General features: G+C 40.7%; 1 protein-coding gene across 1 annotated transcript in view; it reads right to left on the minus strand.

The window, feature by feature from the left end:
- Positions 1-25,490, minus strand: part of LOC311600986 (cytochrome P450 2J4-like) — a 48,995-nt gene that overhangs the window by 17,652 nt on the left and 5,853 nt on the right. The window contains exons 2-5 of the mRNA XM_084788250.1: positions 7,544-7,706; positions 4,278-4,427; positions 3,627-3,781; positions 708-884 (exon numbers count right to left, since the gene is read on the minus strand). Of these exons, the coding sequence (XP_084644376.1) occupies positions 708-884; positions 3,627-3,781; positions 4,278-4,427; positions 7,544-7,706 (645 nt within the window). The remainder of the gene's footprint in view (positions 1-707; positions 885-3,626; positions 3,782-4,277; positions 4,428-7,543; positions 7,707-25,490) is intronic.

Genomic DNA, 25,490 nt, shown 5'->3' on the forward strand with positions numbered 1-25,490 from the left:
AAATCTGACAAAGGGCTTATATCCAAAATATATAAAGAGCTCAAAAAATTAAACACCACCAAACCAAATAACCCAAATAAGAAATGGGGCTCAGAACTAAACAGAATTCTCAACAGAGGAATATCAAATGGCTGAGAAACACTTTTAAAAAATGCTCAATATCTTTTGTCATAAGAGAAATGCAAATCAAAACAACCCTGAGATTCTATCTTATACCCATCAGAATGGCCAAGATCAAAAACTCAAGAGACAGCACATGCTAGCGAGAACGTGGAGAAAGGGGAACACTCCTTCATTGCCTGTGGAAGCGCAAACTGGTACAAGCACTTTGGAAATCAACCTGGCGTTATCATGAATATTATCATGAATTATCCTTATTAGAGGGGGCTGGATCAGAGCACCAGAACCAGAACAAGGAGATGCAAAGATCGAAGCAGGTGATAAGATGCTACAAGACTGTCACTGAAGAGCAAGGAAGGATCCATAGCAGAGGATATTATTAATGCCCTCTGAGAACTTGGAGCATCATGGTGATGGACTCTGCATAATCCTCAGAAGGAGCTCACCTGGCCACGGGAAAAGGGCTTCATCTATTAGTGAATCAGTGCAGAGTTATACCTTTAAACATATGGCAGCATGATGCAAAATCAATTGAGAACATCTACACGACCATAATTTTTCTAAGGCCCAGGCAGCATCTTCCTCACCTTTGTCATTTCTGTAAGGAAAGCATCAATGAGGTCTCTTGGCTCAACAGGGTTCCAGTCTTTCCTGTGACTGTCCACTATACGGTAAACAAACAATTTCAGTTTTTCCCAGTTTCTGAAAACTCTTTGATGTGGTCCAGGAAGATATTTACATATGGAAGGAAATATATTGTAGAGCTGATAAAGAAAAATAAGAAAATATTGGAGAAGCCATGGAGTAAGTTTTCCACATTTTAAAACAATCTTGTCTTTCCCATTGTTTCCTTTAGTGCAACTTTGGGGCCATCTTGGTTTCTGGATTCCCTCTCACCACAAAATACACAGGTGTTTCACTGTACCACGCAAACTATATGAAGCAATAGGTCACTCTTAGTGACTGCAGCTCCTTCCGCCATGGTCTACATCATCATCTCTCCCATCTGAATGCTGGCATATTCTTCAATCATTTTTTTTTTGTGATCTCAGTGTTACTGCCTTCTCACATCATTTAGTAAATAGTTTTCAGGGAGAACATTTACCAATGTGATCTCATGACTTCACCTCTTGATTTGCAACCGTCAAAACCCATCCACTACACTCAAAGCTGAACACAGTGCTTTGCACCTGTAAGCCCCACAGGGATGGATCCTGCAAATCTTCAGCATTATCCATGTTTCTTTTTATAGTAGAAACATGTTGGCTCCTATTATCAAATGAAGGGCACTGCTTTTCCAATTCTATGTATTTGTATTCATTGGGAATAGAGAGTATCTCTGAAACAAGCATGAGCCCCCGTCCTTCAATTCATGAAGTCCAAGATCAAAATCCACCCTGGGAGTTCTACTACTTGATTATAATCAAAGAGATAGGCATCTTTTCACCTTTTTTCTAGTCTTTTGACAGGATATATTTTTCTCTCAGGGAAATTACTACTAGTATTGTTCAGGTACATGCCCCCAACACAATTTATTGTTTATAAGGTAAGATGGAAAACTTTACTTAAGTAAAGTAGAGAGTGAATAAAGTTTCAGTAATATTATGTAATAAATAGATAGTATAACACAGTATAAAATCAACAGCTTTTAGAATGAGTCAGATGTGTGTTGTTAATTTTGCTACCTTCAGTCTTAATAATACAACAATATTAATATTTTAATATTATTAATGTTAGATTAGTGAATATTTATTATTATCAATACTATAAATAACATTAAACTATGTAAACATTTAGTATTATTAATATCATTAAATATGTCTATATTAATAGTATTAATAATGTTATATAATGTTTATATTATATGCTTCACTCTGTCTACTGAGTGGCATTAAAGACATAAAACACTCTACAGAAGTCTTGTGGACTATTATCTATGTTGCTTGCATACTTTTGTACTAGGATTCAAACATCATGTTTCATACTTTTATATGTAGAGTGTAACTATAAAATTAAGGATATTTACTTTTACAGTGTCTATCAAAGTTCCTAATGTAATTGGCCATGCCAAGAATGTTTATTATCTCTATTCCAATTCTTTGTTCCCTCTAATAAATTTCCCCCTGACACACACACACCTAGCAGTCGGCTGTGCGTTCAGTGAACTCCACTGGCCTCCTAGGCTCTGTTTACTGGGAGGAAAGCAACGGAGCTGCTGGACTTGGAACTACCATGAGTGAGAGTTAAAACAAGGAACACAAATTAGTGTAGACAATTTGAACAACCAATCTCATTTTTTTCTGTTTCTTTTCAAACTTATAAGTAATGCTAACAAATTCCTTAGTTTTTAGTGAGAGCATGCCTGAATTTGAGGAAAAAGTGCTTGTGGAAATAGGATAAATGAAAATAAATCCACTTTTGCATGCATCACAGAAAAGATGATGCATAGAAACAGAAGGTGTTAATGAAAAAAAAGTGAACTTATGAAGGACCAGATTCATTCTCTCTGGATCTGTTGTATACCTAGCATACGGTAAAGCTAAAATATTGGCTACTATTACCTCCACACATTCCAGAAGAGTTGCCCAAGTTAACATAATCAGTAGCACAGATATGAAAGAAATATGAACATACAGGCATCATTACATCATTAAATCTTAACAAATGAACCCAAAGATACTGAAAACAAGTTAAGTGCTACATGTAAAGTTGAAGATTTTTCTTATAAAAATGATCAATGGGCTGAAAGGGCACTCAAATATGCAAATGAATTCAAACAGGACCAGGACTGCAAACTCATTTAGGTGCAAGAAAAAGCCAGCAAAATCAATGAGAAGATCAGTGATAGGGTTGAAAAAAGTCAGTAACATGGAAGACACATGCAGTAAAGAAAGTGAGCTTTGGGATAAAACAAAACAAAAAATGCAAATATTAAGATATAAACAGCTTGATGAGTCAAATTAAAACACACCATGGAAAATATCAGTAATAAACTAAATTTAATAGATGACTACGGGGAATAGAAGACAAAGTAGAGGAATCTTTGCACTCAAATATCAATAAGAAAAATAATTAACATAACCACAATGTCTAAAAACTCCAGGATAAAATCAAGAAACTAATTCTTTCGGCTGTCTGACAGCTTTCCCAGGATCACACCACTGGTTACTCACCTTGCTACCTCCAGGGTCAGTTCTCCTATGCTGTCCAGCCAAGATGCATGGCCCACTCTCTCATTGGTGGTTATTTGTTTTCAAAAAGTAGAAAATTCCACAAATACTTATATATACCAATGTAAATTTTAAAATAGTTCATATAAATGCTAGAAATGTTCTGTATATGCCAAGTTCATATTACTATAAATGGGTTTGAATCAAATTTAATTTTCAAGATATTGTATATTAACTTCAAAGTGTCTCCCAAATAAAAATGAAAACCCTGTTTTTGCATCAGTCACAATCCAATATTCTTTCCAAAACACGCAGAGGCAGGCAGCTTATAATTACCATTATTGATGCCTCCAAATTTGTGGTCTCATCTACTATCTTCAGCAGGTCCTGAAACTGATCATCAGAATAATCAAATCGTTCCCCAAAGATGATGGAGCAAATGATATTGGAAACTGCATTGTCGATCTTGAATTCAGGGTCAAAAGGCTGACCTGGAGGTGGAGAGAGGGGTTGGGAATCTTTCAAAGGTAGTGGTCCCCCCTCCTCTCTCTCTCTCTCTCTCTCTCTCTCTCTCTCTCTCTCTCTCTCTCTCTGTCTTTCTCTCTCTCTCTCTCTCTCTCTCTCTCTCTCTCACACACACACACACACACAAAGTTTACCTTTTTCTTGATACAAAATATGCATAGTAAGGGATAATATGAAAAGCTGTGGCTATAGCCACCTACATGGGGACTGGTTAGATTCATGGACTTTGTCAATATGGAAAGTCACATAGATAACCAGACTTTAAGCTCAGCATTTTGTTTAATGACCCATATGTGCATTCACCTGCATACCACCTGGGGCAGGGATATGTGTACATGTTTACTACTAAATCTTCCATGTCCTGCACACTGTGTCACAAGGACAAGCTTTAGACAATTAATAAGAATCTGTTCAATGAATAAAATGGCCAGAGACTCCTTCGCCACCCTGCAAAATGCTCACCTCCTTCTTCTCTTAGGGCCTCCACAAGATGGTGGCCTTCCTCCTGTATACGCTGCTCTAAGCTCTTCTTCCCTAATCCAAAGTTCTTGAGTATCTTAAATGTGAACTTTCTTTGCTCCTTCCATGTCTGTCCACTGGAGAAGACAAGTCCTAGAAAGAAGAGATCCAGTATTATGGTATTGCAATGTAAGTACTAAAAAACTGTATTAGACACATGGACTGATGAAATGAAGGGCAAATATGGAAACACACAGCTTCTAATGAGAATTCCAAAGCAAGTGGCTAACATGTTATGGTGATTCACAACAGCACATAGTTTAATAAGTACTCTTTATGTATTATGAAATTTTCTCTGACAGGAGCCCTTTAGGTTTATCACTAAAAAAGAAAATATCTGTTTCAATTGGTAAAACACTGAGGCATGATAACAAACTGAAAAATAGACTTAGAAGAACAACATGTAGGTAGGCATCCAAATGTTCAAACTCACACTCTTCTGGTTCTAAAGCCCCCACTTTGGTTAGTAGACATAAAAGTATGTTTATCACAATGAGTACTGAGAATGAGACAAAAAATACTTCTATATGGAACCAAGAAAGGCAGTAAAGAAGGGATTCTACAAAACACAGACTTTAAAAGATGACAAATGTCTCAAGAAGTTAAGAAGGATGGGCTCAACATCCATTGCATCTCAGGGCACATACAATGCCATCCGTGCTCCTGACCATGTCTTACTTTCAACATCCATTGCATCTCAGGGCACATACAATGCCATCCATGCTCCTGACCATGTCTTACTTTCAAAAGAATGTTCAAAACTTTAAACTTAGCTCCTGACCTCTTTTCTATGTTTTCCTTAATCAACTCAATTATTTATTTCCTGAAACACTCCTTTTCATTCTTGATCCTTCCACTGCAGATTTTCTACTTACTTCTTTGTCAGCTATTTCCTGTAACTTTTGTTGCTTTATTTTTTTTTTCTATCAAATCCAGAAACATTGGAGTTCTTTTAAACTACATCTAAAACCTCCCTTTTATACTGTATTTTCTTTCAGGAAATATAATGAAATCCTTAGTTTAAATAACCTCTTCTGATAACAACTGTAGTTTTGCCCTAGAAGGTACACACTCCTGAGTCATGGAGGTGACTGTAATCTTGGTCAGTTACAGGAATTTACAGTCAGCACATGGGTGACAGAAACCATTGTTGTATTCCTGAAATCCCCAAGTAGAAGTCGACACCACACATCATGTTGTCTCCTATCATTGCTCCCTCTTTCATCACACACCCCTCTGATAGTCCCTCCAAAACTCTATCTTCCTGGTCTCTGAGTCACGTGCCATGATGGCTTCTCTCTCTCTTTTCTTAATTAGTTTACTTATTCACTTTACATCTTGATCAAACCCCCCTCCCTCCTCTCCTTCTAGCCCCACCATTCCCCATTCTGCATTTCCCACAACCCATACTCTTCAGAAAAGGGGAGTACCCTCACCAACCCACCCTAGCACATCAAGTCATACCAGGATTGAGAATATCCTATTCCATTCCTCTGGCAAGGCTGCCCTGCCAGGAGGAAAGTGATCAAAAAGCAAACAGCAGAGTCCATGTCAGAGACAGCTCCTGCTCCCCTTACTAGGAAGACCTATATGAAGCCTAAGCCTAGCATAGCATAGCTGTTCTATGAGAGCTTCCACCCAGTGGCAAATCAAACCCAATGCAGAGAAGGGCAGCCAAGCATTAGGTAAAGTCTAGGGAGACTTGTGGAGAGGTTGGAGGTGGTGAAGAATACAAGGATCTGAAGTGGGCAGGAGTTTCACCGGAAGACCAACAGAGCCAACTATCCAGGGCCCAGAATGGCTTATGGATATTGAAGAAACACCAAGCCAGGACCACGTATGGGCTTGATTGAGGCCCTCTACACAAATAGCTACATTTTTTGAATGACTTCAGTCCATGAGGTTTTAATGTCACTATTCCAGTCTAATTTACTGCCATTTTTTTTTGTCTCCTTAAGTGTTTAAACTCCCTCTTTTTTTTTCTTTTGGTTTTTCAAGACAAGGTTTCTCTGTGTAGTCCTGGCTATCCTGGACTCACGTTGTAGACCAGTCTTGCCTTGGACTCACAGTGAGCTCCCTGCCTCTACTTCTGTAAGTGCTGGAATTAAAGGTGTGCACCCCCATGCCTGGCTCAAACTTCTTTTATAACTTAAAATGATACCTTTGCTATCATTTTTCTGTTCTCTACCTGGCATGCTAAATCAGACTCAAAATGTAGAATGGTTGATCTTCTCTACCTAGCGCCGCCACTCAAGAGCTTCTCTGGCTGTTATGATGAAAATGAAGGGCTGGGCTCTTTCTTGCCAACCTCAGCACTTTCATGTCGACCTAAATACAGCCTTCAGATCCCATGTGTCCACAATGAGAATGGCTTGTATCGAGTATGCTCACTATTGATCACTTATGCTGATGACTTGTTTACTCCTAGCAGATGATCTAATCAATGATGTACAATTAATTGTTAATTTTTATGGAGTAATTAGGAAATGGTTAAAAGTGAAGCTTTTATAGGTTAATACAGTTTAAATCTGCTTCCAACTGTCACACACATAACTCGATTCAATGATTGCTTCACACACTCATGCTAGTCTATTCTAACACTATCTGGAAGGCTAGAGATCCCTGTGTGCCCTGGCCTTAAGGATGCAGTTTAACATGGCATAAGCAAGAGAGCAGCAGTGTGAGGAAGCTGGCTCTCAGTGTGTTCCTAAGGCTAATGGGTGGAGTGGGCACAGGAAGTGAGCTCACAGCGGGTCTGGCTGTGGAAGATGCTGCTGTTACTTCCCATCTGTGTCTGTAGAGTGAGCCTGCAGGATATGCCATTTCTCCAAGCCCCTCTTGCAGGGACACACTATCAGTCCTCTGACAGTTGCTTTCATCTAGGAAATGTGACATCCAGATGATTTTAAAGATAACATTTCATGAAGGGTTTGGTTTATAGACATGATATAAGATTACAGACAGAGGTATACCATTAATATATCATATACACATGGTATATTGTACTAAAAACGTAATATTTATTATCTTCATCTTTTTCTTTTCTGAAAATTCCATGGATGTGTAATGCACCTTGGTCATATCTCTTTTCCATTCCCTCCCTCCAGCTCTCCCTGCATCTTTCCAAATATATGTCCCATATTCCAATCAAACTCATGTCTTGCTTAAAATAACCCACTGAAGTCAAAAGTGCTGCCAATTAAACTTACCATTGTTTTTAAAGACATGTTTTCTGGAAGGTATAACTGGGCGATTCAAGAAGTATTCTTCCAAGTGCATTAAAGCTTCTTTGATTAAGGGTAGTCCACTTATGATCACTAATGAGAGGTGACCAAAATCAAGGCTAATTATATTTCCATACTTCTTCACGAACTGAAAAACATTTCAATAGGAAGAGTTGAGGGTGCCTATGTCAGTGTGTCAAGGGGTGGCAGATGTGTGTGTTCAATGAACTTGTGTTGAGATGTCTGTATGATAATGTCAATGGAAAGATGCACCTTGCTCTGTGGAAGTGTTTCTTACATTTTTTTCTCCTTTGAACTAAAGTGAAATTCAATTAAACATGAAATGTACTCCACAAAAATCATTGATATAGGTGAATATCAATTGAGTCGGCATCTATCAATTTACTCCTAAAAGAAGATATAAGTATGCAAGTGTCAACAAATTATCCAGGTTTCCACTTGAAGCATTTTAAGTTCAACAGAGCCAGAGACTCAGACACATGTGACCTGACAGAGGCTGAAGAAAGTCTGTGAATGTTTTGTCATGGACTACATTAAAATCAAGTGTCTGTTTATATAGAGAACATTGATATCTAGTAAGCTTCTGCTGGACAGGAGACACGCATGGGCAAATAACAAGACTAACATGGAGGAGAGCCAGTGCACCCATATGTGGAAAGGTACACTGTGTAATAGTAATATTTCAGTAATTTTCCCCTCACCTCATTCCACCAAAGTCCAATTCTCTTTAGAACTTGAAATTTCTTCTTTAACCTTCATTCATAGATTCACCATTAAGCTTTGAGTGAGCATCTGTGTTTCTTTCCCTAGACATAAGTCCCTTTTAAAAAGCAAGTTTGCTAACGTGATGTCTAGTGAAGGCAGAGAATCGGGGGCCATCAGCTCTCAGGGAGTTCAAGCTGTCTCTGTATGACTCTGTTGTAGCTAGCATGGAAAGCTTTATTAGGATGTTCAATACCAGTGTAGGCAGGAGAATCTTACCTGTTTCACCATTAGTGCAGGCATTCTCAAACTTCCTAGATGAGACTTTGTAATACTATTCCTCATGTTGTGGTGATATCAACCATAAAATTATTTTGTTGCTACTTTATAACTGTAGCTTTGCTACTGTTATGCATTGTAATGTAAATGTTTCATATAAAAGATACCTGATATATGACGCCAAAGTGGTCATGACCCACATGTTGAGAATCACTGTATTAGTACATAAGGAAAATGCAATAAATGGTGGAGGTTGGGAGTGGAGACATCTCTGAAGAATGGGAGTGATGTAAACACGTAGGCTCTAAAGTTCAGTAACTGGGGCCTCTTCAAGCAGGTACTGTCTTTCAAGTCCCAAGCTGCCCATTATGAAAGTGATAAAAAAAATCCCCTCTGTGAGGAAGAATGAGAGAAGTGGTGTGAGGAGCATGTTGTTTAGTTTCAGGTACCTAGCCATCCATGGCATCTCTGGAAAAGGAATGAGCTGTGTTCAAAGGATCAGGTGAACAAATGTATGGTGAGAGACTTATGAATCTCAAATGTGTCAATCTGTCTGCAATTGTGTCATGTGGCCTAAATGGCCCAGATGATATCTCACAGTATGTCATAGGGCAAGGCATGGTTTTCACGGTGAAACATTAGGTCAATAAAAATAATTTCAAAAGAGAATAGCAATTAGGTCAGGTCAGCAGAGGTGACTCAGTTGTATGGCTATTCTTTCTGATGATCTTGGTTCTATTCCCAGCATCCACATGGCTTCTCACACTCTCTTTACCTATTTTCAGGTATCCGACATCTTGTACTGACAACTGTGAGCACCTTGAATACATGTAATGCTCAGAGGTGCATGCAGGAAAACTATTGGTCTTCACACAATATTTTAATATGCAAGTTCAGAAGGCTAAAACAGGCTTAAAATGGAGCTAATACTGGAAAATTAAGAATAATGAATTAAATAAGAAAGAGATTTTTTTTATCAAAAACAATATAGATAGGGCATTTGTAATAGGAATGAAATATTCAAAACTAGTCTATGGAAGTAAGGTTCAGCAGAATGAATGTTTAGAAGAAAGAAAATTTGATCCCAAGGATTAGTGAGGCAAGACTCTGAAAAACGGAGACCAACACTGCAACTCGGGAAAGATTTCAAAATAACAAAGTTCTTAAACTTAAGAAGTAACAGGGAAGATCCAAGATGGCGGCGAGCAGTGTGGACCCTGTTTAGAAACTCCAGTAAAAAATTAAGGGAATTGCACAGAATTCTGAACCAGGAACACCGAAGTCCCCACACCACTGCAGCAGGAGTGCTCCATGGTTCTAAGGGACCAGAGTGCAGAGGACCTGCGTGCCCCTGCACATGGGAGGAACACGAATTTTCTCAGATTAGAGCAGCAGTGGCAGCAGTGGCAGCGGTGGCAGTGGCTGAGGTTTGCAGCTCGAAACCCTCTGGCAGAGGTGATTGTTATGGTGGGAGAGGGGACTCTGGGCAGGATTTGGGCCATGTGGTGCCCTGAGACCCAAACTGTACTCGGCGGGCAGTTCAGCCCCTGAGTCCCAAGCTCAACTCAGTGCGCAGTTCCACCACAGAGACACTAGTTCAGCTCAGCACGCCTTTCTGCTGCTGTGACACAGGCTGAGTTCAGTGTGCAGATTTGGCCCAGAGTCCCTAGCAGGTCTTGCCGAGTAGTATGGGCCCAGAGACTTTAGCTGAACTTTGGGCACATCGTGGCCCTGAGACTCTGGTTGGACCCTCCGCGCATTTTAGGCCCGGAGTCCCTGGCTGAATTCAGTGTGCTGTGTGGGTCCAGAGTCCCTGGCTGAGCTCGGTGCGTAATTCCGCCCCTGAGACTCCAGTGGAGATCGGCGTGCAGTTTGGGGCCAGAGTCCCTAACTGCGCTTGGCCGGCAGGTTGGGCCCAGAGACTCTAGCTGAGTGTTTTGCGCAGTCCCGGCCCTGAGACTCTGGATGGACCTTGTGTGCAGTTTGGGTCCAGAATTCCTGGCTGAGCTTGGCTGAAGGTTTGAGCCTGGAGACTGTAATTGACAATGGCATGCACTTTGAGCCCAAAGAACCTAGCTGGGCTTGACGCAAAGTCCCAGCCTTGAAACTCTGGCTGGACTCTGCATGCATTTTGGGCCCAGAGTCCCTAGCTGAGCTCGGCAGATGGTCCAGTCCCTGAGAATCTAGCAGAGCTTGACACATGGTTCAGGCCTAGTTTCCCTGGCAGGTCTTGGCAGGGGACCCAGAAGGCTGTGGACACTTTGACCTGACTCAATGTACATGCAGAGGCCCAGAATGATTGCAAGTCCCACAGTACAGGGGAGCTGAGGATCACTGGCTGTGTGAGTCCAAAATGACAGGGCTAGCCTCCTGCCATCCACACCAGCGAAGCATCTGAGCTTCTGGCCTAGGGAACTTGTGAGAAAACAGGTGAATCTATCATCAGACTCCCTCCACCCAACTCTGGAAACTAACCAAGAAAAACAGAGAAGGCAAGATGTCTAAAGGACAGCATATAAAGCATACTCAAAACAAACCCAAAACAATATGGCATCTCCAGATCCCAGCTAGCTCAAAGAAAACAACCCAGAGAGCTCAAACACAATGGAAATACAAGAAAATGATCTCAAATCCTTAGTAATGAGGATGATAATAGAGGAAACAAATAAAATTCGTAATCAAATGCAAGAAGACATAGCCAAACAGGTGAGAGACATAAAGGAAGCCCATAGAGTGGATTTGAAAAATTTTCAGGAAAATACAAACAACAAGATGAAAGAAATCAATTAAAATGGTTCAAGCTCTGAAGACCTATAAAGAGGCCATGGGAGAAACTCAGGAATATACAAAATATCAGATGAAAGAAATAAAAAAAATCAGTTCAAGATCTGAAGATAAAAATGAATTCAATGATAAACACACAGAAGAAAAACGAGAATGTGAGACCTCAGAGAAGAAGGCAAGCAACACAGAGGTGAGCTTTTCTAACAGAATCCAAGAGATGGAAGAACGAATCTCAGGTCTAGAAGATACAACCACAGATCTTGAAGCAACCATTAAAGAAAATGCCAAATCTGGAAAACTTCTGACACAAAACATCCAAGAAATCAAGGACACCATGAAAAGAATAAATCTGAGGATAATAGGCATTGAAGAAAGGGAAGGTATCAGACTCCAAGGCCCAGAAACTATTCTCAACAAAATCATAGAAGAAAATTTCCCCAATCTAAAGAAAGAGATGCCTATAAACATACAAGAGGCCTACAGAACACCAAATAGCATAGACCAGAAAAGAAAAACTGCTCATCACATAATAATAAAAAAACAAAACATACAGAACAAAGAAAAAATATTAAAAGCTGCAAGGGAAAAGGGCCAAATAACATTTAATGTCAAACCTATCAGAATTACACCTGACTTCTCAGCAAAGACCATAAAAGCCAGAAGGGCCTGGACAGAGATCCTGCAAACCCTAAGAGACCACAGATGCCAGGCCAGACTACTTTACCAAGCAAAACTATCAATAACCATTGATGGAGAAAACAAAATATTCCATGACAAAAACAAATTCAAACAGTACCTATCCACAAATCCAGCTTTACAGAAGGTACTAGAAGAAAAACTTCATCCCAAAGGGACAAGCTACAACCAAAACTACTCAGGAAATAGATAACTATACTATGGCAAAAACACAACTACACAAACGTTCAACTGGAACCAACATCAAAATTAAGAATCTCAACAGTTACTGGTCATTAATAATTCTTAACATCAATGGTCTCAATTCTCCAATAAAAAGACACAGACTAACTGAATGGGTGCATAAACAAGAGCCAACATTCTTCTGCATTCAAGAAACACATCTCACCCATAATGATAGGCATTACCTCAGAGTAAAAGGTTGGAAAAAATATTCCAAGCCAATGGTCACAAGAAGCAAGCAGGCATAGCCATTTTAATATCAAACAAAATAGACTTTCAACCAAAATTAATCAAAAGGGATGAGGAAGGACACTTCATACTCATCAAAGGTAAAGTCAACCAAGATGACATCACAATTCTGAACACTTATGCTCCCAATACAAGGGCACCCACATTTGTAAAATATCTGCTAATGAAGCTTAAACCACACACCAATCCCCACACAATAATAGTGGGAGACTTCAACACCCTACTCTCACGGAAAGATAGGTCATTGAAACAGAAACTAAGCCGAGAAATAACATCATTAACCAATGCCATGAATCAAATGGATCTAACGGATATCTATAGAACCTTTCACCCAATCAAGAAGGAATATACCTTCTTCTCAGCACCCCATGGAACCTTCTCCAAAATTGGTCACATCTTAGGTCACAAAGCAAGCCTCAACAGATACAAGAGGACTGAAATAATGCCTTGTATCCTATCAGATCAGCATGGTCTTAGGCTGCAATTCAACAACAACAGAAATAACAAAAAGGCTACATACACAACTCTCTGCTAAATGACACCTGGGTCAGGGAAAAAATAAAGAAAGAAATCAAGGAGTTTCTGAAATTCACTGAAAATGAAGGAACAACATACCCAAATTTGTGGGATACATTGAAAGCAGTGCTAAGAGGAAAATTCATAGCACTAAGTGCCTTTAAAAAGAAACTGGAAACATCGCACATAAGCATCTTAATGACACAACTGGAAGCCCTAGAAAAATAAAGAAGCAGAAACACTCAAAAGGAGTAGATGTCTGGAAATAATCAAACTCAGGGGTGAAATTAACAAATTAGAAACTAAGAAAACAGTCCAAAGAATCAACAAAACCAAGAGCTGGTTCTTTGAGAAAATCAACAAGATAGACAAACCATTAGCCAAACTAACTAAAAGGAAGAGAGACAGTATCCAAATCAACAAAATCATCAATGAATTGGGAGATATAACAACAGATACTGAAGAAATACAAAGAATCATAAGATCGTACTTCGAAGGCATATATGCCACAAAATTTGAACATCTAAGGGAAATGGACAATTTTCTTGATCAATTTCACTTGCCAAAACTGAGTGAAGAACAGATAAACAAGCTAAATAGTACCATTTCCCCTACAGAAATAGAAGCAATCATTGATAGTCTCCCAAGCAAAAAAAGCCCAGGGCCAGATGGTTTCAGTGTAGAATTCTACCAGACCCTCAAGGGCAAGATAATACCAATACTCTTCAAGCTACTCCAAAAGATGGAAATGGATGGAACATCACCAAATTCATTCTATGAAGCCATAGTCACATTGATACCTAAACCTCACAAAGATCCAACAAAGAAAGAGAATTTCAGACAGATTTCTCTTATGAACATCAATGCAAAAATACTAAATACAATACTTGCAAAACGAATACAGGAACACATCAAAGATATCATTCATCATGACCAAGTAGGCTTCATTCCAGGCATGCAGGGATGGTTTAATATATGGAAATACATCAATGTAATCCACCATATATACAAACTAAAGATAAAAAACCACATGATCATCTCTTTAGATGCAGAGAAAGCATTTGATAAAATCCAACACCCATTCATGTTTACAGTTTTAGAGAGATCAGGGATACAAGGCACTTTCCTCAACATAATAAAGGCTATATACAGCAAGCCAATAGCCAAAATCAAAGTAAATGGTGAGATACTCAAGGAAATTCCTCTAAAATCAGGAACAAGGCAAGGCTGTCCACTCTCTCCATATCTCTTCAATATAGTACTTGAAGTTCTAGCCAGAGCAATAAGACAACAAAAGGAGATCAAGGGTATCCAAATGGGAAAGGAGGAAGTCAAATTATCCCTATTTGCTGATGATATGATAGTCTACATAAGTGACCCTCAAAATTCCACCAGAGAACTCCTACAGCTGATAAACACCTTCAGCAAATTGGCTGGATACAAAATTAACTCAAAAAAGTCTGTAGCCTTCCCATACACAAATGACAAGCTTGCAGAGGAAGAAATTAGGAAAACCACACCCTTCACATTAGCCACAAGCAATATAAAATATTTAGGAGTTACTCTAACCAAGCAAGTAAAGAACTTGTTTGAAAAAAATTTCAAAACTCTGAAGAAAGAGATTGAAGATGACATGAGAAGATGGAATGATCTTCCTTGCTCATGGATTGGGAGAATTAATATAGCAAAAATGGCCACCTTACCAAAAGCAATCTACAGCTTCAATGCAATCTCTATCAAAATACCTACACAAAAATTTAAAGACATTGAAAGTTCAATTCTGAACTTTGTATGGAAAAACAAAAAACCCAGAATAGCTAAAACAATCTTGTACAATAAAAGATCCTCTGGAAGAATCTCCATACCTGATCTCAAGTTGTATTGTAAAGCAACAGTAATTAAAACAGCATGGTACTGGCACATCAACAGGCTCGTTGATCAGTGGAATTGAATGAAAGACCCAGATATGAATCTACACACATATGGTTACTTGATTTTTGACAAAGAAGCCAATTCTATTCAATGGAAAAAGGATAGCATCTTCAAGAAATGGTGCTGGTCTAACTGGATGTCTATGTGTAAAATAAATGCAACTGGACCCATACTTGTCACCTTGCAAAAAACTTAAATCCAAGTAGATCAAAGACCTCAACATCAAACCAGAGACACTAAGTCAGATAGAAGAAAAAGTGTGGAAGAGCCTGGAGCACATTAGCACAGGAGACAATTTCCTGAACAGAACACCAACAGCCCAGGCCTTAATGTTAACAATTAATAAATGGGACCTCATGAGGCTGAAAGCTTCTGTAAGGCAGGAGACACTTTCAAGAGAACAAAGCGACAGCCTACAGACTGGGAAAAGATCTTCACCAACCCTACATCTGACAAAGGCCTAATGTCCAAAATATACAAAGAGCTCAAGAAATTAAACACCACCAAACCGAATAACCCAATTGAGAAATGGGGCTCGGAACTAAACAGAATTCTCAACAGAGGAATATAAAATGGCTGAGAAACACTTAAAGAAATACTCAACCTCCTTAATCATCAGGGAAATGCAAATCAAAACAACTCTGAGATTCCATCTTACACCCATCAGAATGGCTAAGATCAAAAATTCAAGCGACACCACATGCTGGCGAGGATGTGGAGAGAGAGGAACACTCCTTTATTGCTGGTGGGAATGCAAACTAGTACAGCCACTTTGCAAATCTATCTGGTGCTATCTCAGAAAACTGGGAATAGGGCTTCCTCAAGACCCAGCTATTCTACTCCTTGGAATATACCCAGAAGATGCTCCAGCACACAACAAGAAAACTTGCTCAACCATGTTCATAGCAGCCTTATCCATAATAGCCAGAACATGGAAACAACCTAAGTGTCCCTCAGTAGAAGAATGGATACAGAAACTGTGGTACATTTACACTATGGAATACTACTCAGCTATTAAAAAACAAGGAATTCCCAAAATTTGTGGACAAATTTGTGGATTGAGCTAGAAATGATCATAATGAGTGAGTTAACCCAGAAGCAGAAAGACTCAAATGGTATATACTCACTTATATCTGCATACTAGCCCAAGTGGCATGTCCCATGAAAGTCTTCACTAACCAGGAAACTGGGACAGAGGAGAGGACATCCTATTGGGACTCTAGATGAGAGAAGCATGGGAGAATGGCAAAGTTGAAGGATCCAGAGGATCCTAGAAATCTACAAGAAGAAAATTATGATGGGCAGATTTGGGCCCAGGGGTCCCACTCAAACCAAGGCACCAGCCAAGTACAATACAAGCTGTAAACTTCAAACCCCTACCCAGATCTAGCCAATGGACAGAACATTCTCCACAGTTGAGTGGAGAGTAAGGTCTGACTTTCACACATACTCTGGTGCCTCATATTTGACCACATCCCCTGAGTGGGGAGACCTGGTGGCACTCAGAGGAAGGATAGCAGGCTACCAAGAAGAGACTTGATACCCTATGAACATATACAGGGGGAGGAAGTCCCACCTCAGTCACAGTCATAGTGGAGGGGAGTAAGGGGAAAATGGGAGGGAGGGAGGAATGGGAGGATACAAGGGAGGGGATATCCATTGAGATGTAATATGAATAAATTCATAATAAAAAAAGAATCCCAGGTGGGTGGGTAGGGGCAAGCAATCGAGAAATAGAAAGCCTTAGACCGTATTACAACCTGTCCCTATCAACATGCCCTCCTGGTGCTACGTCCACCCTCCACCCTAGGCCTGATTAAGCTGGACCATGTTGGTTCCAGGGATAGGAAACTACTAAGGGACCTGCCTGAAGAAAGGAGCAAACGCACTGGATGGGCCAGGGCACCTAGGAGGGAGCTGTGTAAGAAGGGATTGTGACAGGGCACTAAGGACATCTAAGGCTGCTGAGGGTATGGGGGCAGGCTCCTGTCTGCACATTCCAGAGATCAGTTTTTGCTATTACTAGAGATGCTGACCAAGAGACTCCATTTTACATGCGGATTTTGACTGTATTTTGAGACTAGAGGATCACTGTGCACCTTGGTCATCCACCACCTGTCCAGAATCACCCAGACACCACAGACCAAGAAATACTTATTACTAAAGTTAGAAAGACCCCTGCGTATACTTAACAAGGTGAATTGGGACTGTAAGAATCCACAGGCATATTTAAATCATACCAGAGGAGCCAACCAGATGCCTCAATGAGTAAAAGAAAAAAGGGCTAGGCTTGGAAATCTGATGAGTTCTGTTTAATCCTGGGAACCCACAGTGCAGAGAGAGAACTGACACCCCAGAATTTACCCTCTGAATGCACACCTACATGGGGAGGAGAGGGTTTTTAAAAAAACAAATTAAAGAATTTATATTGGGCACAAAAGGCTGAGGGAAGGGTGTGGTGTGTCTTGTGCAGGCACTGCTCCTGCCGCTCAGTGCTGCTGCTGTTGCTTGGCTCTCTGCAGCATCAGGGTCTCCAGCAAGCCTCCAGCTGGTCCATCATCTTATCCTCCCTGCATCTGTATGAGCTTCCTGCTATCTGGGCCTCCAAAACACCTTGAATTCTGCTGTGGCCCCTTTAAAGTTTTGTACTTGTTCTATAACCTACATATAGATATTTACAGTGTGATGTGTAATGTGTGATCTGAGAGTTGATATTAGTAATTAAGACTGGAATAAAAGAACCTGCATTTTCCTTGGCTTGGGGTATCTTGGAATGTGGCAAGTTGCTCCCAATGTGACCACCACCATATCTTTTGATTTTATCGTAATTCAATAATTCCTGACATTATGGAAAAAAAAAAGAAGAAGTACCAGAATCAGAGTCACCCAGAAAGAAAAAGAGGGAAAAAATGTATTAATTACCTCTCCTATAAGGAGTAACCAAAAAGGGCTTTAGCCTGAGTTCTTTTTTTTTTTTTTAATTTTTAAAAATAGTTTATTCAGATTACATCCTGGTTGTTGTGCTCTCACTCTTAGCTTCCCTTTCATCCTCTTCTTCTCTCTTTCACTCCATTTCCCTCCCCTAGACCTCTGACAGAAGGGGACCTTCTCCCCCACCATATGACCACAGCCTATCAAGTCTCATCTTAAGAGACTGCTTCTCTGTCCTCTGTGTACTACTGGGCCTCCCCACCAAGGGGAAGTGGTCAGATTGGGGGCACCAGAGTTCATGTCAGAGGCAGTCCTTGCTTTCCCAAAACCATGAAGGATGAGGTGTACATTAGCTAGATCTGAACAGGGCATCTAAGTTTACTGCATGCATTGTTCTGGGTTGGTTCAGTAGTTTGTGCAAGGCCCCTGGGTCCATATCTGCCAGCCTTAATGGTCTTATTATAGGGTTCCTGGAACTTTAGGTACTTTATCCCCCCATTTTTCAATACCATTCTCACCTGGATTCCAGCAGCAAGTCCCAGCATCTGTCCCGGTCTCCTCCTGAGTGGAGGCTCTCAGAGGACATTCATATTGAGCTTATATCCTCTTAAAAGTGAGTATATACCATATGTGCCTTTCTGGATCTGTGTTACCTCACTCAGGATGATCCTTTCTAGTTCCCTTCATTTGCCTACAAATTTTAAGATTTCCTTTTTTAATAGCTTAGTAGTATTCCATTGTTTTAATGTACCACTGATGGGGGCGCTTTCAGCAAATATGGCCATTTGCACCCCCTGTGTTCTGCTTGATAAAACCTCTCCTGCTTGCTCCCTTTTGGTGACATCTCGGAAAATTCTCCAGGAGACCTTCTGTCTTTGGGTTTCTCAGTAATAAGATATAGATCTGTTTCACCTAGGTTAGCTCCAGTCCTACTGTCTCATGCTTCTTGGAAATTGCCAGCTCAGGGCTACCTGACTATGAAGGGAACATTGTGCGAGATGCAGCACAGGGGGCTGCCCTTGTGATATGCAGCAGCAGGGGGCTGACCTCGCTGTCACTCTAGCTCCCCCTCTGCCCCCACCCCACATTCTGCCTTGTGCTTATAAGCAGCCTGAGGAAAATAAAATTTTGTCAGCTTGATCAGATTCTTTGACTTGCTGTCCGTTCCTTGCGTCTCTGGTCCCCCTATTCTCTCCCTAGGGGTCCGAGGGTCTCAGTGGACTGTCTGGTAAGTCTGGACATACCACAGTTTCCCATTCTTCGATTGAGGGACATCTAGGTTGTGTCCAGGTTCTAAGTATTACAAATAAGGCTGCTATAAACATAGTTGAGCAAATGTCCTTGTTGTGCGCTGGACCATCTTTCAGGTAAATGCCCAGGAGTGGTATAACTGAGTCTTGAGGCATCACTAATCCACATTTTCTGAGAAAGCACCAGATTGATTTCCAATGTGGTTGTACAAGTTTGCACTCCCACCCACAACAGAGCAGTGTTTCCCTTTCTTCACATCCTAGCCAACATGTATTGTCACTTGAGCTTTTGATCTTAATCATTCTGATGGGTGTAAGAAGGACTCTCAGAGCATTTTGATTTGCATTTCCCACATGGCTAAGGATGTTGAGCATTTCAAGTGTTTCTCTGCCACTCGATATTCCTCTGTTGGAAATTGTCTGTTTAGCTCTGAACACCATTTCTTAATTGGGTTATTTGATTTGCTGGTCTTTAATTTCTTCAGTTTTTTCTATGTTTTTGATATTAGCCAACCTTTGGTAAAGATCTTTTCCTGATCTGTAGGTTGCCATTTTGTTCTCATCATGGTCTCTTTCAGTTACAGAAGCTTTTCAGTTTCATGAGGTCCCACTTATTAATTGGTGATTTAGAGCCTGGGCTCTAGGTGTTTTGCTTAGAAAGTTGTCTCCTGTGGCATCATGTTCAAGGCTATTTCCCACTTTTGCTTCCATTAGATTTAGAATTTCTGGTTTTATATTGAGGTTTTTGATCCACTTGGACATAAACTTTGTGTTGGGTGATAAACATGGATTATTTGAACTCTTTTCCATGTAGACCTCTAGTTAGACCAACACCATTTGCTGTAGATGATTCCCTTTTCCACTGTATGGTTTTGACTACTTTGTCAAAAATCTGTAGTCCATAGGTGGTGGCTTCATTTATGGGTCTTCAAATCAGTTCCATTGACACCTGTCTCTTTTATGGCAATACCATGTAGTTTTTATTATTATTACTTTTCTGTACAACTTCAAACCATGGATGGTGAAACATCCATTAAGTTCTTTTGTTGTACAGGCTTGTTTTTGCTATCCTGGTTTTTTAATTCTTCCATATGAACTTGAGAATTTCTCTTTCAAGTCCATAAATAATGATGCTGAAATTTTGAGGGGAATTGCATTGGATATTTAGGTTGCTTTTGGTAAGATGGCCTTGTTTCTATCTTAATCCTACTGATTCATGACCATGGGAGATTTTTTTCCTCTCCTGATATCTTCTTCAATTTTTTTTCTTCAGATACTACAAGTTCTTGTCATACAGGTCTTTAACTAGCTTGGTTAGAGTTATAAAGAGATGCTTTACATTATTTGTAGATATTGTAAAGGATGGTCTTTCCCTAGCTTCATTCTCATTCCATTTATCATTTGTATAATTAGTAACATCAAGGATTGTGAGTAAACCAGGAATAATGAGCATAGAAGTATGTGTGTATATCTGTGTGTGTGCTTTGTGTGCTGTATGTGTGCTGTGTGCTGTGTGTGTGTGCTGTGTGTGTGTGTGTGTGTGTGTGTGTGTTTGTGTGTGTACAAACATCTGTCTGTCTGCCTGTGTATAGATGAAGAGAAGGACCTTGGTGGAAAAGGGGTTTGGGAAGGAAACAAGGGAAGTAACCAGGTGCAAGAAAGCAAGGTTATGAGATGGGAGGCAATAGGGCTTGGGGAGTGATAGGAATCCAAAGGATGGGGGTATCTAAGACAAGCAGGAGACCTGTATCATAAAAGGCTTCTTGGAGTACATGGGGTGACTCAAGCTAAGACTCCTAGCAGAGATACAGAGACTTAAGTGGTCATCCCCTATAAGCCAGGCAGGATTTCCAATAATGGGACACCAACCCACACACAAAACTTTTGACCCAAAATTTACCATGCCTATAACAGAGTCAAGGATAAAGATGTAGCAATGTTTATGGAAATAGCAAACCAATGACTGGCCCAACTTGAGGCCACTCCATGGGAGAGAGCCAACCCCTGTCACTATTAATGATACTCTGCTATGCTTGCACACATGAGTCAAAGTAGTTGTCCTTTCAGAAGTTTCACCCAGCAGCAGATAAAAACAGATGCTGAGACCCATAGCCAAACATTAGACAGATCTTGGAATCTTGTGGAAGAGTTGGGGGAAGGCTAGAGGGACCCAAAGGAGACAGGAACTCCACAAGAATATCAACAGAATCAAATAATCTAGACTCATTGGGTCTCATAGAGACTGAATCCCCTAACCTAAGTACATACATGGACTGGAACTAGGCCCCCTACACTTATGGAGCTGATAGACAGCTCAGTATCCATGTGGTTCCCTTAATAAGTACATCAGAGTCTGTTACTGATATGGATACAGTCACCTGTGGGAAGCTGTTGTAAATTCTGCCATGTCAGAAATTTCATGCTTAGGCTGCACACTGTGACCTTCCAGTTGCTGAGCTTTGCCAGAGGAGGTCTTTGTGTTCCAGCCCATCCTTGGACTATTTACCTTTGAAAAAGGTAGGGAAGTCCCTACTGAGAAACACCTAGAGGGTTAAGGAAATCCTTTCAGAGAGCTATTTAAAAATAGGAAGTTCTTACAGGGAGCTATTCAGGCTATTGTGTTCTTCTTGCCTGGGAGCTAGGAAGAGAGGCATCAGAATAGATCTTATTGACCTTACTACATAAAGTCTTATTCATCTGCATTAAAGAGAATCTTGATCAGAAATTTCCTGACTTGATTCATTATTTCTCATGTCTCTGTACCCTACTTTCAATTCCCACTCCCTCTTTCAGGTGAACCCTGATTCAATTTTTCCCACAGGCTGGGACGTCATTTGGCACCTGAGCAGGAGACTGAAAATGAGGAATTAAGTGAGGGACAAGTGAAAAGACAAGTGAAAGACAAGTGGACTATTAAAGTTGCCCACTTCTCAGACAAACAGCAAGGTAAGCAATGCAAATATGGGACAGACAATAGTAAAGATATATTCAGAGAGATATTGGAAAACAAGCTTCAAATGCGAGGAATAAGGGTAAATAAAGGACAGTTGGATGAATTTTTAGATTTTGTCAGTGAAGTATGTCCATAGTTTCTTGAGGAAGAAAACCTTCAGGGACAGGTTCAGGCCCTGGAGGAAGAAGTGAGCTTAGCTAAGAGACAGAAACAATTAGAGAGAGAGAGAGAGAGAGAGAGAGAGAGAGAGAGAGAGAGAGAGAGAGAGAGAGAGTTAGAAAGAACAAGGATTGATGATGATGTTGAGAAAAGTCATTGTGGACAGAGATAGAAGGCTTCTAGTCTAGTAAATAGCCCTCAGAGTATGTCCCCATTAGAGACTGGAATGCCGAGAGCTAGAATCACAGTATAAGAGATGAGCAGTGAGCTCACTTCTCTGGTTGTAGGAGTGCTAGATTTTCGGGACAATCAAGTAAAACAGTTGCCCCTATAGAATGGAAACAGTTCAAATAATTAAAGACCTGCTTGTGCTCAGTATGGACCCCCTGCTTCATTTACCACAGCAATGGTTGATGCACTAACAAATGCCAACCTTGCCTCCTGCCAATTGGAATACCTTGAGAAATTGTAAAATTATAAAATGTAAGATGCTTGCTTGCCCTGCCTACCCAGAGACTTCTCCCAGTTCTCGTTACTGCTAGCCTCAGGAGTTCCACCCTAGTTCCCAGAATAGCTACATGCAAGCTTCCAAATATCAGAGGTCCCATATGGTTTCTAGTAACCGACCTAGGGACCCACACCCAAGTCCCCACAAGAGGTCTCCCAACCCCATTGTCCATATGGTCTAGCTCGATAAGCAACCCTACCTGCTTTGTGGTTTTAGCCTTTAAAAATAGTCTGTAACAGTCACTGGGGGTCCTTCACCTCCCCAGTGCTGAGGGACCCTGGCGCGTCAGCAATAAACCTTTGCTTTTGCATCAGTGCATTGTGTCTCGTGTGGTCTCTCATGGTGACCCCCTTCCCAAGTTGGGCGTGAGGGTCCAACAACCTTAAGCAAAGTGTATTTAGATTGAAGAAGTGGATAATTTAAAAATGTGAGATACTGTTGGTAAAAAAAATTATAGAAATGCTATATTATGCTTTTAGACCTATGGAAATATATATATATTTCCATTGTTTATTTGTTGGCTTTAGTTAAAGATAGTTTAGTTAAAGATAGTTTAGACCTTAGATATGACAATCATGGTCAAGGTTTCGAAACTGCTTTTTGTCTTACCTATCAGACTGTGTGCTTTATGATCGTGTAATAAACATGTAAGGGCTTGATTCAAAGCCCAGTGTAGAAAGCGGCTGACAGTCCAAAAGCTGACGTGTGACCATGTGTGTGAGTGATAGATAAAACCTTAGTAGTACCTAAGAGCAGCCACGACTGCAAGTTGGTGATAAGAGTGACATAGAAAGCGAGATGAACAGAAATGTGTGAATTAGAAATGATAAGGTTAAGTTAAGTATAAAAACCCTGAGAAGAAGCAGCCAGTTATCTCGTTGTCACTATGACTGCCTGAAACGCTGTCAGACGACGAGGCACTCTTCCCGGATGGAGCAGACAGACACGCTGTCAGAATACAACACGAGAACTGAATCAAGTCGCAGCAGCGAACCTGTTCGACAGAACATAGTGGCATCAGGTTGTATACCCTAATGGCATAAGCTCCTAGAACACTGACATTATAAGATGCTAAATGTTACTTCTATTAGAATTAAGATAGTTTTAAGAGTGTAATGGAATGGTATTGGTGGCTTGGCCTTGGAGCCTTAGCCGCCGCCTTTTGCTGTAGTTGTTTTTGTATTGCTAATAAATCTCTCTTGCTAAAACGTACCACTTGTACTTGGCCTGCCTCCTTTGTTCCGGATTCTGAGTGTAAACTCTCTGCTCGCGACAGATCATCATGTCAAATTTTATGTCTGTGTCTGTAAATGTGTTTGGTTGTTTAAATATTGTTTCCTTTTTCTATATTTAGTGAGAGGGCCAAGTTTCACTTGCTGGCTCATTCCCCAAAACAGTGCAGCACGCACAACCCATGAGGCCGTGACTGTCCTGCCTTCATTTGGTGCTGGCCAGCAGCAGGCCTGCCCTTTGCGGGGCCTGGACCTAGTCGCAGTGGCCACCCATGGGGAACAAGCCCAGGACTGGAACATCCATGGGCCAAGATGTTTCACAGGCACTGCCCCTGGCTGCTGCCTATGGGGCTCAATTCTTACAGAACAGGGGTGGCTCCAAAAACATGGCTGGTTGGAGAACTATGGCCTAAGAAATAGAGTTTATTGCCTCAAACTTAGAATTTTTGCATTTAATTTTGCTTGTAGGAGACTTAACAATTTTCCAAATTGGTCTAAGGAATGGAGCTAATTCCAAACTCCTTAGCTACAAGGTGTTTATAATTTTCTTGTTTCTTTGCTTAATTATTACTTGAGAGATATTTCTGAATTAGATTCTCAAAAAGGCGAGATAAACTAGTTTTGTCCTTGGAACTAGACATTTACAGCTGGGAGTTTCCAGCTTAAATCAAACTAGTTAAACAAGTCCAGGGACATAATGTCCTTGAGCCAAATAATTTTACAGACACTGTTCCTAGTTATCTGTGGGCTTGACTATTTCAGAGCAGAGATGGCTACAGACATGTGGCCGGTTGGAAAGGCAGGACTAGGAGGTTGATAGTGAAAGGGAAAATTTTTAATTAGCATTAAAGCAACCAGAACAGCAGAGCTCTCTAACTCATAAGTGCAAGTCAACAGGTATGCTAGACCAAGGTCCCAGATGATAAGTCACAAAGAATGCGGAGATAGGAGACAAAGGCCTATTGAGTGTTCCAGGGACCGGCTGGCCATAAAAGATAGGGAGAATACACAAGGACAAATTCCTGAGAGAAACAGGTACCAGACATGGTCGAGTGAGTGATGAACCAAGACCCCTCATCCGATCTTATGGTATCTGCTTAATCCCCCCCTTGAGGCCCGCACACAATGTTCCAGGTTTGAGTTTAACCAGATGTGTCAATAGCTCAGATAAACATCTACCCTTGGGTTCCAAGAAAAACAGGAACCAAGGACTGTTCCCATGTGATTAAGTCTGAGCTTACCTCAGATCTGCCTACGCAATTTGCTGATGTTCAAATGTTTGAAACAACCAATCGTGTGTGTGGCCGCGCCAAAACTTCCCACTCCCCCCGACCCTTGCCCATATAAACCCTTAACCCCTGGGCTTCTGGGTCGACCCCTCTGTCTCCTGCGTGAGATAAGTGTCGACCCAGAGCTCCGCCAATAAACTGCCTCATGTGTTTACAGCAAGATGGTTGTTTGTGTGTCTTTGGGTGCGTGCCATACTGAAGCTTGAGTG

This window comes from Acomys minous (assembly GCF_964271855.1).
Source record: "Acomys minous genome assembly, chromosome: 1".
Lineage (NCBI taxonomy): Eukaryota > Metazoa > Chordata > Mammalia > Rodentia > Muridae > Acomys > Acomys minous.